Raw genomic sequence first — 17,259 nt, forward strand, 5'->3', positions numbered from 1 at the left:
CAGCTGTCAGAACAGGGAGGAGAGTGCGGCTGTCGGGTGGGAGCGGCGGCGTGTAGTAGTTCAAACCAGCCGCCAGTCCGTGAGCCAATCAGAGCTCGCAGACCGGCAGCCAATCAGGAGCCGCGGCTGCCGGTCCGCGAGCTCTGATTGGCTCTCGAACCGGCGGCTGGTTTCTAGTCCTACACGCCGCCGCCCAACATATCCGCGCTCTCCTCTGTGTCCCGCCGAAAGGAGCATGGTAAGAAGCACGGAGGGGAGGGGGGAGGGCATCTGTATACCTGGCACTGTGGGGGCATCTGTATACCTGGCACTGTGGGGACATCTGTATACCTGGCACTGTGGGGAGCATTTGTATACCTGGCACTGTGGGGGGCATTTGTATACCTGGCACTGTGGGGAGCATTTGTATACCTGGCACTGTGGGGGCATCTGTATAACTGGCACTGTGGGGGGCATCTGTATACCTGGCACTGTGGGGGGCAATTGTATACCTGGCACTGTGGGGGCATCTGTATAACTGGCACTGTGATGGGCATTTGTATACCTGGCACTGTGGGGGGCATTTGTATACCTGGCACTGTGGGGGGAATTTGTATACCTGGCACTGTGGGGGCATCTGTATAACTGGCACTGTGAGTGGCATTTGTATACCTGGCACTGTGGGGGCATCTGTATACCTGGCACTGTGGGGGCATCTGTATACCTGGCACTGTGGGGGCATTTGTATACCTGGCACTGTGGGGACATCTGTATACCTGGCACTGTGGGGGCATTTGTATACCTGGCACTGTGAGGGGCATTTGTATACCTGGCACTGTGGGGGCATCTGTATACCTGGCACTATGAGGGGCATTTGTATACCTGGCACTGTGGGGGCATCTGTATACCTGGCACTGTGGGGACATCTGTATACCTGGCACTGTGAGGGGCATTTGTATACCTGGCACTGTGGGGGGCATTTGTATACCTGGCACTGTGGGAGCAATTGTGGATCTGGCACCGCACTATTGGGGGCATATGTGTATCACGTCCCATTTTAACTGGCCACACCCATTTTTTGGGCGCGTGCGAGCCTCCGGCGCGCACACACAGTACCTCTAAGGGGCAGACCTACTGGGGGGCAGGGCAATTTTTTAAGTTGAGAATTTTTGTATGGCCCCCGAAGGATTTTATAAATATCCAAATGGCCCTCGGTAGAAAAAAGGTTCCCCACCCCTGATTTAAAACAATGTTGTACTTGTCTTTTGATATTGCTATTATGAGTGTCAATAAAGCTTTCCCAAATTGAAATAACTTTTCTGACTTTTTTCTTTATAAAGGGAAGATTCTATCCAGTTCATTTTAAGAAAGTAAAATAATATGTCTTTGAACATAGCTAAAGAAGGGGGGAGGGGGGGTGAATCCATTGTTGAAGAAAACCTGCTGTGGGTGGCCGAGGGTGTGTGTGAAGGGGCTGGGGGGTGGGAGGGCCACCCTAATTTCAGGAGCCTCCCGGCCATTTCGGGAGGGTAGGCAAGTATGCACATTTCGGCTACAGCTGAGAGGATCAGTAACATTTCTTTACAGCCCTTAGACACACGAGTAGTCCCCGGAGAGGTCAGTTTAGCACCAAATAAAAGACAAATGAAGTATTTAAAGTATTTATGTATTTAAATTATTTAAAGAATATGTTCTGTTCTGTTTAAGCAAAATCAGAGTAAAAAATTCTTACTAATATAAGATATGAATCATTCCAGACTAATAATACCCCTTTCTCATACGTCCTAGAGGATGCTGGGGATTCCAAAAGGACCATGGGGTATAGACGGATCCGCAGGAGCTTGGGCACACTATAAAGACTTAAACTGGGTGTGAACTGGCTCCTCCCTCTATGCCCCTCCTCCAGACCTTAGTTAGACTGGGCAGCGAGTAGTGTGTTTTAACTTTACTGCTCGTGCTGCCGGGGGCTCCGTATACAGACCCCGGCAGGCATCTGCGCGCCATTCTTCCCCGTCGGCCGCCAGGGGTGCAGGGCGCCGGGGGGGGGGGGGGCAGCAGAGATATTCTGTGTTTGGGGCTCCCGGGCGCCGCATACGATAACCCACCATTAGACCTGCGGGTGCGCGGCGTGCCGGGGATCCCGCATGCAGTCGGTTGCCTGGGGTGCAGGGCACGCAGGGGGGTGCCCTGAGCAGCATAGGATGTGTATATAGTGTGTGAAGCTATATAAGGTGCTAGACGTGATTGTTATTTTTTTTTTTAAAATACAGGGAGGCTATAGTGCGCCGAGAGGGGCGGAGCTTAGCCTCACACATAGTGTCAGCGCCATTTTTCCTGCTGTCCCCGCCAAGAACTTTGTGAAGCACAAACAAAGGGGGGAACATAGTGCACATTTGTGGCTTGCTGGAGGTCATTTTGCAGGGCTCTGGCAGTGCTCCTCCTGTTCCTCCTTGCACAAAGGCGGAGGTAGCGGTCCTGCTGCTGGGTTGTTGCCCTCCTACGGCCGCCTCCACGTCTCCTGATGTACTGACCTGTCTCCTGGTAGCGCCTCCATGCTCTGGACACTACGCTGACAGACACAGCAAACCTTCTTGCCACAGCTCGCATTGATCTGCCATCCTGGATGAGCTGCACCACCTGAGCCACTTGTGTGGGTCGTAGGGAGGTCATACAGGCACGTGGAGGCCACACACACTACTGAGCCTCATTTTGACTTGTTTTAAGGACATTACATCAAAGTTGGATCAGCCTGTAGTGTGTTTTTCCACTTTAATTTTGAGGGTGACTCCAAATCCAGACCTCCATGGGTTAATAAAGTTTATTTCCATTGATAATTTTTGTGTGATTTTGTTGTCAGCACATTCAACTATGTAAAGAACAAAGTATTTAATAAGAATATTTCATTCATTCAGATCTAGGATGTGTTATTTTAGTGTTCCCTCTATTTTTTTGAGCAGCGTATATATTTATATTTGATCGGGCTTAAGCGCGCCGGGAAGGGGCGAAGCTTAGCCCTCACAGAGGGGTCAGCGCCATTTTCCTAAGTCACCCACCGGGACTTGCTGTGTAGTAAGAAGGAAGGGGGGCACAGTGTTTTAATGCTATATGGGTGTCATATAGCATTAGGATTGATAATGGACCCATAATCCTTGTTGCAATACATAAATGCACTGTTTCCCTGTTTGTTTACCCACTATCGGTTAGTCGACATGTCGACAGGTGTGAGGGCTTTGTCATAAGCTGCTGTGGGGATAACTGTCGGCTTCGCCGGCGCATGGAGGTACTTGATTCGGGAAATTAAGTATTAGTAAATTGGCGTTGTGTGCTTAAAACAGTAAACACGCTAGGCGAGACACAGTTGTTGGTGGATGCCCGGTCGGCATCAACGGTAACCTCAGGGGAAAAGAAACGTTAATAGGCTGTTATCGCTGTTGTCGCTGAGTCTATCGGGCTGGTCCCCACTCCGGTGAGCACTCGTCTACTAATTTTCACTTGGTCCAGGAATAGACTAAGACCTGTGGGTTTTTATAGAATCCAAAGGGGGACATTCTGAGTTACGGTTGTTTCCCCTTACTGTTTTCTAATGGATCTTGCCGTTCCACTCTGGAAGCGGAGATAGTACGCGACGCCATACAGAGGGGCGTCAGCATCAGGACATTGTCTGGTTGTCCCAGTATAAAGGTGCAAAGCGTTGTGTCTCTCTGACTATTCTTCGACACAGGGATTGGCTGTTGTTTCCAACGACACAGATGTCGGAGGTGGGGGTCAGAGTAGATAATGACCGATTAAGGTCGGTGTTTTCTGGTGAAGAGAGGTCTGAAGATCCAGAGTTGGATCAGCTTTGCTGTGACACTTCATCACTGTGTTCCGTTACTAGAATAGTTGGGTGCGACCTGAGAGGTTTTGTTTTTCTTTTTTTATTTGGTGAGCAGGTCTATTGTCAGAGTGGCTTTCAAGAGACCAGTTGGGATTGTGGTCCAGGTCTCACCTGCACATGCACCAGAAGATAATCCTTATGGCCAGGACGTCGCTCCTATGGTGTCTGCTCGGTTCTCTTCTTCTAGAGGGATGAAGGTTAGGGTTCCAGGTGTAGATCCTGGTGTCCGTGCATACAGATCTCTGAGGCTGGGGAGCAGTCCTTGTAAGGGACGTATTTCCAGGGGATGAGGTCAAGTTGGAAAGCTTGTCTGCAATAGCCTTTCTTGAATTAAGGGTTACTTCCGACGTACGTGTTCTTCGTGGTCTGCCCGTGTTCGTTCTGCCAGACGACTTGTCGGCAATGGCGTAAGTAAGCCGCTATGGCGGAACAAGGAGAAAAGCGACAATGGCTGAAGATGCGCTGGAAAGTCTGGTAATCGCTATATTAGCGGTCTTCGTTCCGGAGGTGAACGACTGAAAAATATATTTCCTCTGCTGGAGCGTTCTCCATCCGGGAGAAATTCAGTCAGCGTCAAGAAGTTTTCACAGAAGTGACAAGTTTTTGAGGAATGCAGCAATTGGTCAAGTGGATGTGTCGCCTCAACGAGAGGCCTCAGGGATAAGGTTCCAGGTCAATGGACACTCAAGCTATAGCAGTGGACACCCTCGTGACACCGTGGGTGTTTTTAGTCGGTCTATGTGGCCTCTCCGTTTTCACGTTTCTGAAAGTGCTAAGCGTAAGATTAACAATGGTTCCGGTGATCCTCTTGGATCCGGGCTAGCCAAGGAGGGTTGGCTATCCAATTTTTTCATGTTTACTCATAGAGGATTTCTGCCCTCTTCCTCTATGTGAGGAACGGTTACAACAAGATCAGGGCGTGTATCAAGCCTTACCGCGGCTGCGTCTGACGGCGGGGCGGTTGAATGCTATATCCTAAGCCGTCCGGGTGTTCCCAGTGAAGTCGGTTCCTCAATTCTTCAGGCTAGGAACAAACTAACGGAAAAGCGTTACCACCGTAGTTGGCGTACCTATGTGTCTCGGTGTGTATCCAGGAAGGCTCCTATGGAAGACTTTCAGCTAGGTCGTGCTTATCCATAATTTACAAGCCGGTGTGGATGCAAGCCTAATCAGTTTCTTTACAAAATTTCTCTCTTGGAAAGTGGTCATACTATAGGCTTTGATGTCCGCAAGGCGGGTGTCGGAAGTGGTCGTTTTGTCTCACAAGAGCCTTGTTTGATCTTTCAGGTGGATTGAGAGGAATTGAGTACTCGGTTGGTAGGTCTACCAAGAGTGGTTTCTGGGTTTCGCAGAAATCGGCCTATTTTGATGCTGGGGGTTACTTAGGCATTACCTGGTTCAAATTCCCATGATCTAGCCAGAGATTTGAGTATGTAGGTAATTTGGCTCAGTTTGGAGAAACAGAGGCCCTGTTTGTCTGGTATGTTCCCTGCTTGGTTTGGGAGTCTGTGTTATGCAGTCAGTTACATGCCGAATCTGTGATGCGGTTTGGCATGTTCGTTCTACGGCTGCTTTGCCGTCACCGAAGTCGATGGAGGTTTCTTCTTTTGGGAAGATGGGCTTTTCTTGGGCGGATGCCCGAGGAGTCTCGGCGGTTCAACTTTGCCGAGCGGATTCTTGGTCGGGGTCAAACGCTTTTGCTATGCTCTACAAGTTTGATACCCTGATTTTTGGGGACCTTATGTTTGCTCATTCGGTGCTGCAGAGTCGTCCGCACTCTCCCGCCCGTTTTGGAGCTTTGGTATAAACCCCATGGTCCTTTTGGAGTCCCCAGCATCCTCTAGGACGTATGAGAAAATAGGATTTTTGTACCTACCGGTAAATCCTTTTCTCTTAGTCCGTAGAGGATGCTGGGCGCCCGTCCCAGTGCGTACGGTGTCTGCAGTTATTGCTTTTGTTTACAACCTGGTGGTGTGTCTTCTCTGTCTGGCGGTTGCTACCATTGTTCATGACATGGCATGCGGGGTCTTATTTTTGCTTCTGTGGACACACGGGTTGTGTTACATATTCTCTCAGCATGTGGCTGTGTTTTGTTCATGCCGTTGCCTGGTGTTCTACTGAATGCCACGTTCTACGGTGTGTTTGCGGTGTGAGCTGGTAGGACACTCACCGTGTTTATAACAATAAATTCTTTCCTCGAAATGTCCATCTCTCCTGGGCACAGTTTTCTAACTGAGGTCTGGAGGAGGGGCATAGAGGGAGGAGCCAGTTCACACCCAGTTTAAGTCTTTATAGTGTGCCCAAGCTCCTGCGGATCCGTCTATACCCCATGGTCCTTTTGGAGTCACCAGCATCCTCTACGGACTAAGAGAAAAGGATTTACCGGTAGGTACCAAAATCCTATTTTCAGATCTCCAAAGCCGAATCCCACCCGGGAATTGGAAACGGGTCCCTCCCGGGTGGGATCCAGCATTGGAACCTCTGCGCAATATGCCGGGTCAGTTACCATAGCGGTGGTGGGCGGAGCCGGCAGCGTAGGCGGTGCTGGGAGATGAGCTCATCTCTGCGCTGCCTCTCCCTATGTCGATCCGGGAATCCGTTTACGCTGCCATTGACCCAGTATTGAAACCAGGAATAACCCTTCTTATTACCCGGGTTGAATTACCGGGTCAGGCGACCTGGGAATTCTCATGGGGCCCTTTCACATCGCACACACTGACCTGTGTCGACCCGCCAATATGCCGGGTTGTTACCGGGTTATTTTTGCGATGTGAAAGGGGAATAATTACCTCAACTACCTTACAGGGCCATAAGGAGGGAGGTATAGCCGGTACCCTGTGGGCAGCACCTTCACTGACCATCAGCCTCTGTGTCTGGCTAGCTGTGTGCCTGGAATGCCGGCCACACACCCTGCATACCATATAGCCGCTCGGAGGGTCCTTAGCATGCTCAGAATGATGCAGTAGGGTCCCGGTGATGGCTGCCCCACCCACTTACCCTGACGGACGTAGCTTTATGACAGCATGCGCTCAGGGGTGGGTTGTGGCCGCACAGGTTGCACTGCCGACCTGTTACTGGGCTGCCCCCCCTATAGGTCTGCTTTTACTAAAGTTTCTCTTTATTCCTTATGATGTTATTGGTTCCTGATGAGTTTACTGATTCCACTGATATTGGTCTAGCGAAGCAATAACAGAATTTATTATTTGTTTTTAATTTTTCATTGGTTTAAATGATCCTTCTAGAAATAGTATTATAGTCTATGTGCTTATACATTGCATATAGGGGGAGATGTATCAAGTCTTAGAGAGAGATAAAATTGAATAGTTGCTCAAAGCCGTACGGATGGTGTAATGGTTAGCACTACTGCCTCACAGCACTGAGGTCATGGGTTCGATTCCTACCATGGCACTAACTGTGTGGAGTTTGTATATTCTCCCCGTACTTGCGGGGGTTTCCTCCGGGTACTCCGGTTTCCACCCACAATCCAAAAATATACTGGTAGGTTAATTGGCTTCCAACAAAAATTAACCCTAGTGTGAATGTGTCTGTGTGTACATGTGATAGGGAATATAGAGTGTAAGCTCCACTGGGGCAGGGACTGATGTGAATGGGCCAATATATTTTCTGTTAAAAGCGCTGCGGAATATGTGTGTGCTATATAAATAACTGGTAATAAATAATAATAATAATAAAGCAACCAAAGCAATCAGCTTCTAACTGTCATTTCAAATACCGTGCTAGATAAAAAACAAAGGTGACTGGATGCTTTCGGCAACTTCTCCACTTTATCACTCTCCAATTCTTGATATAGCTCCCCCATAGTCTTAATGTACTGTAGGTGCAGTTTAAGATATGCATGCATTTGGGGATGCAGAAGTTTTGTTCTCTATCACTAATATGATAGACCATCTTTGTGGCATTTGCAGGAAAACAATGACACAACCGAAGCTGTTTTGTAATAAGGAAATCAGAACATGGGAATGAGCCAATTTCTGTTTTCTAAACTTTCTTCCCTGCTGATTTTTTTCAGGTTCTGTCGGCAGAAGTCTATTATCAGTAAAATTGCTGAGGATTTTACGCTTGGATCGCTGAGGCGTCAACAATGAAGCACTTCATGAAGTGAGTAATTGGAACTGTGTATTTATTTTACCGGTGTGAGGTTATTTAAAGGGTACTTGTTGCCTGCTTGCAGTGGAGGCGAGTAATCCGTGAAGCCTGCAGTATGGGACACTTTGTGCCTCATGCCTGATGATGTCTCCAGTTCCAGACTAAATATTTAATGAGTGCATCTAAATGTTACTGAGAATCTATATACAGACTTTACAGAAAAATGGGGCAGATGTATTAACCTGGAGAAGGCATAAGGAAGTGATAAACCGGTGATAAATGCAAGGTGATAAATGCACCAGCCAATCCGCTCCAATATGTAAATTAACAGTTAGGAGCGGATTGGCTGGTGCATTTTTCACCTTGCATTTAGCACTGGTTTATCACTTCCTTATGCCTTCTCCAGGTTAATACATCTGCCCCAATGGTCCATGTATCAAGGCAATTTTGTAGCACCAACATTTCCTGTGTGATCCATGTTTGCTTGTTGCATGCACACATGGTGCCCGCTGAGACATCAGACGGGCCCCAGTGCTAGAGTGACCAGTCATGAAGATGTGTCCATGCCCTGCTTGTCATGGGGGCCCGATTCAGACCTGATCGCCGTTGTGCGAATTTGTACAGCGGATGATTATCGAATGACTGCAATGCGCAGACGCGTCGCCAAACAGCAACAGGATGGTGTGAACATTTCGATCGCAAAGCGTTCGCCAGGTGATTGACAGGAAGAGGACGTTTGTGGGTGGTAACTGCCCGTGTTCAGGGAGTGTCAGGAAAAACGCAGGCGTTCCCAAGCGTTTTCAGGGAGGGTGTGTGATGTCAGCTCTGGCCCCGATCAGCCTGTTTGTATCGCACTGTAGGAGTGAGTCCTGGGCTACGCACAGACTGCACAGACTGGAAAAATAATTTGATGGTGAGTGAGTTGCGAATGGATTTGCAGCTGTCCGCTGTCTGGCGGATTTTTTGCATGGCGTTCACATACATTCGCACACTTACACGGGCGGGTTTTCACTCTCCCTGGACGGCGACTATCTGATGGCAGACCTATGCAAATCAGCAGCCCAGCAATCATGTCTGAATTAGGCCGTATTGTGTATAGTTACGCAGCAGGCGTACAGTGTGTGAGTGCTGGGGGGGGAGGGGGGAGGTGAGGTGATCCAACTTGTGCGTGTGTCATGGGAGCTACATGGGAGTGTAGACAGACTTCCGTGCTCATTTATAGAATGCGGACGGAGATGGGGTGCCTATTTCATTTGCACCCACCATGGGGTAGATTTATATCCCTTACTGCAGACTGGGGGCTGCCCTGCATACACAGGCGGATACACATATTAACGTAAGGTAGTAAGCAGGCTCCCATGGCCAGAAAATCTGCCACAAATACGTTCCACTCGGAATCAGCCGCTTGTTCTTGATGTAACAGCTTAGAGATCAGAGGGTTTAGTCTGTTGTGAACTCATTTCGGCAAGTATTTTGATGTCCATATTCAGAAGGGCAGTCTGCTGTAGTCATTACAATACTTTCTTTGATTCTGGTTTTCTAATTGCTCAAGTCGGGTTTCTTCTTTTCATGTATTTTTATTCCAAAATGTAGTGATTTCCTCTCCAAATAAGAAGCCACTCTGCGCAATGCCCTGGTGCAGCAGCACTGGAATTACAATGCAGCCTCCTCTTCATTATTTATTATCCCTTGGCCGCTCTCCAGCTTGACTGCTCAGGTTAACTGCAAATTGATCAGTAGAAAACAAAATTCTGTTTTGGATTTGACTTTGACACATTTAAATGACTGTGGATGAGGGAACATAACAGCAAACAGACGGCACACGGCAACCTATATGAGCATGTTATGATTCTTAGCAGCCAGTTGTGTTAATGATGCTGATTTTCCATACAAAAATGGGTATTCTAGAGGGGTAGGAGTTCCAGTGAGGAGGCTGGAGCCGGTTGTCCGACTTATAAGCCTGTTTGATTGATCCTTGCTGAGCCAGGGGAGTGATCAGCAAGTCTGTACAACATGAGGAGTCAGAGATCTAGCAGGGGAAATGGCAAAGGGTGGGTATGGGGCAACTATGGGTTGATGCCATCTTCCGTAGATTCGCGTTCCGGAGGTTTGTAAATCTGCCAGATAGAAATAGAAAGTTATGGGGACTGCTTTTGCTGTCGGAAATGAAAGGACTGCAGTAGGTATCAGATATATTTTGTCCCATTCATTGGATCCATAATATTTTTGGGTGTTTTGGGGGATATCCTGCAAATATTGTTTAATACATATGTACTGTCAGGCTCAGTACAGAGGAAACCAGAATTCTGTCCTCTATATCCAGTCAGAGCATTGAGGAGCTGAGGAAGCACAGGAGATGTACTATGGGGGTCATCCCGAGTTGATCGTAGCTGTGCTAAATTTAGCACAGCTACGATCATCTTCCCAGACATGCGGGGGGATGCCCAGCACAGGGCTAGTCCGCCCCCCCCTGCCCTGCACAAGTACAAAAGCATTGCACAGAGGCGATGCTTTTGTACCTGAAAAGTAACTCCCGGCCAGTGCAGCTCCTGCGGCTGGCCGGGAGTTACACGTCGCTGCCCCTGGGTCGCAGCGGCTGCGTGTGACGTCAAGCAGCCGCTGCAGCCCACCCCCCACATGGTCCGGCCATGCCTGCGTTGGCCGGACCGCGCACCAAAAACGGCGGCTAAACGCCGCCGCGCCGTCCCCTCCCGCCCAGCGAACGCCTCTGCCTGTCAGTCAAGCAGAGGCGATCACTAGGTAATAATGTCCTTCGCCCATCTGGCATGCGCCGGCGCACTGCGGCGCTAGCACATGAGCAGTTCCGACCCGATCGCTGCGCTGCGAACAACTGCAGCGTGCGATCGGGTCGGAATGACCCCCTATGTTCCCTCTTCACATCAGAGACCATAAAGGTTGGAATATTTCTTTACCAGTGATATAACAACTAAGGGATTTATTTACCATTTAATATTCCAACAGACAGTATATACCAGTCCTTTTTACTGCTGTTTGGTGCGCTATTTAACATGATTTTGATGGGATTTACCAATATTTACCGGTCCAGCTGTGTCCCACTCCTCGGTGAACATCTCTTCTGTGCTACTGGCTAAAGGTACATGGGAAATGCAAATCTCTTCAATCCTACGAGGATTCAGCAAAGCCTGAGATGCTTCGCTCGGTTTACCCTGTCGGCAATGGGGAATTTATCTGTAACGCCATCTATAGATGGCATTAGGATTTTAACTAGTACAGTTGTAGCAGTGATAACAAAGAGTCCTCAGAAGGCGCTTACAGTAAGTATAATTACCAAGCAACTGTGGGGAGCGGTGTCACATCCTCCCAGTGGCCTTGTAAAGCCCATTAGTATGTGGAAAATGTAACACTGCACTGTATGGTGAACTTACTGATCGATATGTCGGTTATATGGGGACGCAAATTTGGGTGAAATATGTTTAAAAACACAAAACAAAAAAAACAAAAAACTTTTTCGTGTCAACCTTTTTCATGCCGACCTTTTGACCCTGCTGACCTAATGTCGACCTATTTACTGTCTACCTTTATAATGTCTATTTTCTGTATCACACCCGCAGTGATAGAGGGAATATTACCTGTCCCTGTCAAGGGGCAGTCCGTCTTAGCAAAGAGATCCTTCACAGAGCATGGGTGGTCTCCTTGAGGAGTGACTGGTCACATATAGTATCCTGAATAAGCAGATGAGATGATTCAGTCCTGTGAGTAGTAGTCAGTAAGCACTGGTGACCTCTGTAAGCACACATTTAGCAGGCACATCAAGCAAAAACACACAACCTTACCTAAAGCATTAGCCCTCAATGACCTGTTAGTAAAGTTGTACTTTTGCACCTAAGCTTCCCTTAGGTTGATTTCCATGTTCTTCCCAGGAATGTTCCTGCCACGGCTCTCCGGCTGCAGAAATTGAGAGGTAGATATGTGAGAGGGGTGTCCTTGTGTCACAGCTGCTGGTCCTTCATAGGGCGACATCAGAAGAAGTGACTACAGGAGACATCAACAACAGTGTTGAGTAATTCTCCCGATATAAATTCCTCTCTCCCAATGTCTCCTACTGTCATCGTAAGCTCCTCAGTGCAGGTCAGGAGGTGGTGCATGGTGAAGCCATCATTTGTTTGCACCTTCACCCACTCCTGATGACAATCAAAACATCAGGACTGATATGCAGTCCTGGTTCTACCCAATAGGATTCTATTGATCTATATCAGATACTGTATGCTTCTCCAGTGTCTGAAATATGCGTATATAGGTGAAGGTGGGGCAGCATTACTGGTCCTAATACTGATCTTTGAATGCTTGGTCGGAACTTCGTGCTCAGAACCTTGCAAAATTCATTGGAGAGAATGGATGAGGTTAGTACGAAGGGTGTTCTTTCATCAGAATCTTCCAAATAATACCGTGTTCATTGTGGGGGAAATAAAATAAGAGTATACAGATAAGGGGAGAGGGAAGTGGGTTATTAATTAAGTTTTGAAACCCTGTGTAGCCTAATGGAAAGTAAAATGTACTGCTCCTTTCTATGTTTTAAATCACTGAATGTCTGGCACTAGCTTATTAGTCCATAACACAAGTTTCGAGTGCCAAAGGACCATTTAAAAATACATATAGAAGATGTCATAGTTAAAAAGCATTGGGTATGGGATGTTTGAGGCCGAGATACCGGCAGTCAGCATACCAACGCTGGGATCCCAGCCACTAGAATGCCGGCAGGTGGGTGAGAGTAACAAAGCCCCTTGCAGGCTCGCTCTGCTCGCCATGCTGTGGGCTTGGTGGCTCTTCGCCACAGGTTCTATTTCCACTCTATGGGTGATGTGGATACCCAAGAGTGGGAATAGCCCCTGTTAGCTGAGATTCCGGCTGGCAACATTGTCAGTGGTCGGGATTCCGCCGTCGGTATCCTGACCACTGGGATCCCGACTGCCGGCAATGTAACTACATCCCGTTAAAAATGGTTAGCTGAAGTAGGACATAAGTCAGTGATTCCCAACCTTGGTCCTCAAGGCACACTAACAGTCTGTGCTAGTGTGCGGATGGTTAAAGCAAAAGGCTCTAATTAAGTCAGCTGTGCTCAAGTATGGCCATACTTAAAATCTGGACTGTTAGTGTGTCTTGAGGACTGTGATTGTTAAATGCCAATGTAAGTCATCCTTGCTTACTTTTTGGACGTGGATGATAAGAACAGGGGCCAAGAACGGGGAAGGGGGAGGTGATGACACACTTTACATAATCGTCGCCCTGCCCTCCACTGTGCTGTTAAGTAATTTGCAGGAGGAGGGATCATGGCGGCAAGACTTGCATTGAATTTCATCATCACTACCCCACCTTGTCCACTTCAGAAGACAGTGAAGCAGAACCTAGGAGTGTAGCTGAATCTGCCAGACGTTTTGAAATTTGGAGACTCCTGGGAATACCAGCAGAGTAGGCGAGTATTCTAGCATATAAATAATCTAGACATTCAGTAAACTTACACAGCTCCGAAACTGGTGATCCCTGAATTGTGCACGTTTTCTACATTGTGAATATGAAAGAATATGTTTTCCTTTGCTCTATTAAATAAGCTAGTGCTCTTCATTCCATGTGTGATGACTTATAATTGCTGCTTGGTAGGACTTTTCATGGGGTATACCTACTCTAGAGATACTAGGACACCTGCGATATATGGAAAACAAGAGGATAGATAATTTTCAGTGCGCTCAGGAATAGGCAGCTAGTTATTGTACCAATCACACAGAGGTAACTCTCATGTGTACCTCCACCCAGAGAATATTCTCAAGCAAACTGCAAAATAATGTGATAATACATACAAGCGCCCAATGAAGGGACCAACTGTAGTTCAGAGTCCTTCCACAAATGATTTTCAATGTTTATGTAACAAAGAAAAAAGTGCATATAGTGATGTACCGTTAAAACATTTAATATACAATCACATAAAACATACAGCAGTAAAACAATTAGTGCATGGAATCCAAAGTGCAGAGAGTGTCCAAAGTGCGTAATTACGAGCAGCAAGTTTTTACAAGCATGAGGGTTTATGTTCCACGGCAACTGCGGCTGTCACTTCCTCATTCAGCTGTTCTGCAGACTGTCACACTTGGTCTCCCCTTGGATATAAAAATCCAACGCGTTTCTACCCTTTGCGGGTCTTTATCAAGGCATCCAGCAGGATAAAAACTTGCTGCTGGTAATTACGCACTTTGGACACTCTCTGCATTTTGGATTCCATGCACTAATTGTTTTACTGCTGTATGTTTTATGTGATTGTATATTAAATGTTTTAACGGTACATCACTATATGCACTTTTTTCTTTGTTACATAAACATTGAAAATCATTTGTGGAAGGACTCTGAACTACAGTTGGTCCCTTCATTGGGCGCTTGTATGTATTATCACATTATTTTGCACTAGGACACCTGCGTTTGCAGAGAGGTGGAATAACTTTGGGGCACACTGTGAAGAAGTATACATGATACCTAAAGTGCAACCTACGACCATTTTTAAATAACCTAAAAATACACTTCTCTGGCAAAGTACAACTAGGCAGTGCAAAACGTATGCCATAAAACTATTGGGTGATGCCTGATTTCCACCAGTTCTGACATACCATATAGCTCCAGTTCCTTATTAGAGTGGAAATGGCTCTCCGCCACCCAAGGAAAGCATAACCCTCTACAAGCACTTACATAATAGAAGAAAGTAAGTAGTTTACCAGGGTGCACAGGGTCTCAGACAGTTTTTATTAAAAGTTTATCGCGTTATTGGTATGTATAAAATTAACTCATTATTTAACTGTTAAAACAGTGAAATATAAAATAAAGGACAATGAAAAAGAAGAGAAAAGTGTGAATAATAAAATTGTCCAATATTAACTGTAGTCTATTTGTCATTTTTAAATTAATTCAATGGGGTAAATTTACTAAGATGGGAGTTCTATTTAAGATGGGATGTTGCCCATAGCAACCAATCAGATACCAGGTATTATCTTCTAGAAGGTGCTAGATAATTGAGAAGTAGAATCTGATTGGTTGCTATGGGCAACATCCCATCTTAAACAGAACTCCTATCTTAGTAAATTTACCCTCATGAGAGCACAATGGCTATTCTCTTTCACAAATGATCTTGCTGCTCTTACAGTATATTCCACTAAGGCCATATGCCTATTAGTGTTCTTCGGTTTGCATAAGGGGTAACAGTTATTGCAGTTGGTTCTTGTGTGACGTATTCATACACAAACTCTTAAGGTGGGTACACAGAACGATTAGAGCCACGATGTGGGCGTTCCCGATCAATCAGAACGACACATTTTGCACATGTGTGTGACTGATACCGATGGCGAGGCGCGCACCCGCGGGTCGCTGGCAACAGCCTCAGATCTTTTGAACTTTCAAGAAGATCTGGGGCTGACATTAGCGACGTCATGCTGCCGAATGCAGCATGGCCCTTGGTACCCCCCAAGTGTCGCCGTTCTCCACTGCCGATGCCGCCCCCAGCTTGGCACGGTGTCTTTCAGTGACACATTGTACCATGTGTACCCACCATTAAAGTATCTGAACTGTTCTATTATCACACAATGTATCTCTCAATGGGGTATATTTACTAAACCTTGTATGGAGATAATGTGGACGGAGATAATGGTGGTCATTCAGAGTTGTTAGCTCGCTAGCTGCTTTTAGCAGCATTGCACATGCTAGGCCGCCGCCCTCTGGGAGTGTATCTTAAGGGGGGTACACACGGGAGAGATGTGTGCTGAGCGATCTTAACACAGACCGCTCAGCACACATCTCTCTCCCCGCTCAGCACAGCGCGATGTGCTGAGCGAGGGGGAAAGCCGACGGGGGGGCCGCTCACTTCACACAACGGTGAAGTGAGCGACCCGCTAGATTGAGCCTGCATGCAGCTCAATCTAGCATCGGCGATAGCGATGTGCGGGGCCGCGCATCGCTATCGCTGGAGGGCATACACACGGCAGATCCGTGCTTAAAATCTAAGCAATCTAGCAAGATTGCTTAGATTTTAAGCACGGATCTCTCCGTGTGAACCCCCCTTTAGCTTAGCAGAATAGCAAACGAAAGATTAGCAGAACTGCTACTAAATATTTTCTTGCAGTTTCTGAGTAGCTTCAGACCTACTCCTAGATTCCGATCAGCTCAGTCCGTTTAGTTTCTGGTTTGACGTCACAAACACGCCCTGCGTTTGGCCAGCCACTCCCCCGTTTCTCCAGACACTCCCGCGTTTTTACATGACACGCCTGCGTTTTTTAGCACACTCCTGGAAAACGCTCAGTTACCACCCAGAAACGCCCCTTTCCTGTCAATCACTCACCGATCAGCATTGCGACTGAAAAGCACGAACACCTGTAAATCTACTAAGTTTTGTGTAAAATAACTTAACGCATGCGCTCTGTGTACCATGCGCATGCGCAGTTAGCAACAAATCGCAGCATAGCGAAAATCGGCAACGAGCGAACAACTCGCAATGACCACCAATGTACTAGTCAATCAGCTCCTAACTGCCATGTCACAGCCTGGGTTTGAAAAATGACAGTTGGGAGCTGATTGGTTGGTACTTTATCTCCGTCCACATTATCTCCATCTAAGGTTTAGTAAATAGACCCCAATGTCTGATATCATTATAGGCTGTTTGTGTGGTTTTAGTGGGAGTACTGTAGCTATAGTCAGAGTCAGTTAATGTAGCTGCTATTTGATGATAAATATATAGGGATATATATATTCAGAGATGGACGCAGATGGCTGAATACGCAACAAGATCTGCGTCCATCTCTCCTCACACGCTGTTTTAACATAATGAGATATTTTAATACACTAGGTGATTCATCGCGCCCTACGGGCGCTCTTCACACCGTCGGAAGGGGCTGCTCCCCTGTAACCTGAGTATCGTGCAAATGTATTCTTGGCTCAAACCCATGGCAGAGATCTGCTTTGCACCCGTGCGATGCAGTGTGTTAGGGAGAAGCTACGGAGAGGTGTTGCGGGTGTGGTAGGGGCGGGTGTGCTGTGGGTGGTGTTGGGGGTCCGGTGGGATGGCAGGCCGGTGAGGGGCTGGGGTTACGTGGGTGGGAGAGGGGCGGGGGTGCGGTGGATGGTGGATGGGTTTCAGAGGCACTGTGGGTGATGTAGGGGTGGGTGTGGGTGTGCTGTGGGTGGGATGGAGGTAGGTATAGTATATTTGTTATACATAGGCAGAATACAGTAGTGCATATACAGTTTGAGATAGTGGGGAGGTGGGTTACCCAGAATGTGACGGGTTA

At 47.3% G+C, this 17,259-nt stretch overlaps 1 protein-coding gene across 3 annotated transcripts in view; it reads left to right on the forward strand.

The window, feature by feature from the left end:
- The window catches only part of ELMOD1 (ELMO domain containing 1), a 296,287-nt gene that overhangs the window by 68,082 nt on the left and 210,946 nt on the right, over positions 1-17,259 (forward strand). For 2 of the 3 annotated variants that reach the window (XM_063951584.1, XM_063951582.1), the window contains exon 2: positions 7,887-7,975. In XM_063951584.1, coding sequence (XP_063807654.1) covers positions 7,959-7,975 — 17 coding nt within the window. In that variant the 5' untranslated portion in view covers positions 7,887-7,958. Of the gene's footprint in view, positions 1-7,886; positions 7,976-17,259 lie in introns of those variants that run through there. The other variant, XM_063951583.1, reaches the window with a different exon arrangement.

This window comes from Pseudophryne corroboree, chromosome 2 (assembly GCF_028390025.1).
Source record: "Pseudophryne corroboree isolate aPseCor3 chromosome 2, aPseCor3.hap2, whole genome shotgun sequence".
NCBI classification, from domain to species: domain Eukaryota; kingdom Metazoa; phylum Chordata; class Amphibia; order Anura; family Myobatrachidae; genus Pseudophryne; species Pseudophryne corroboree.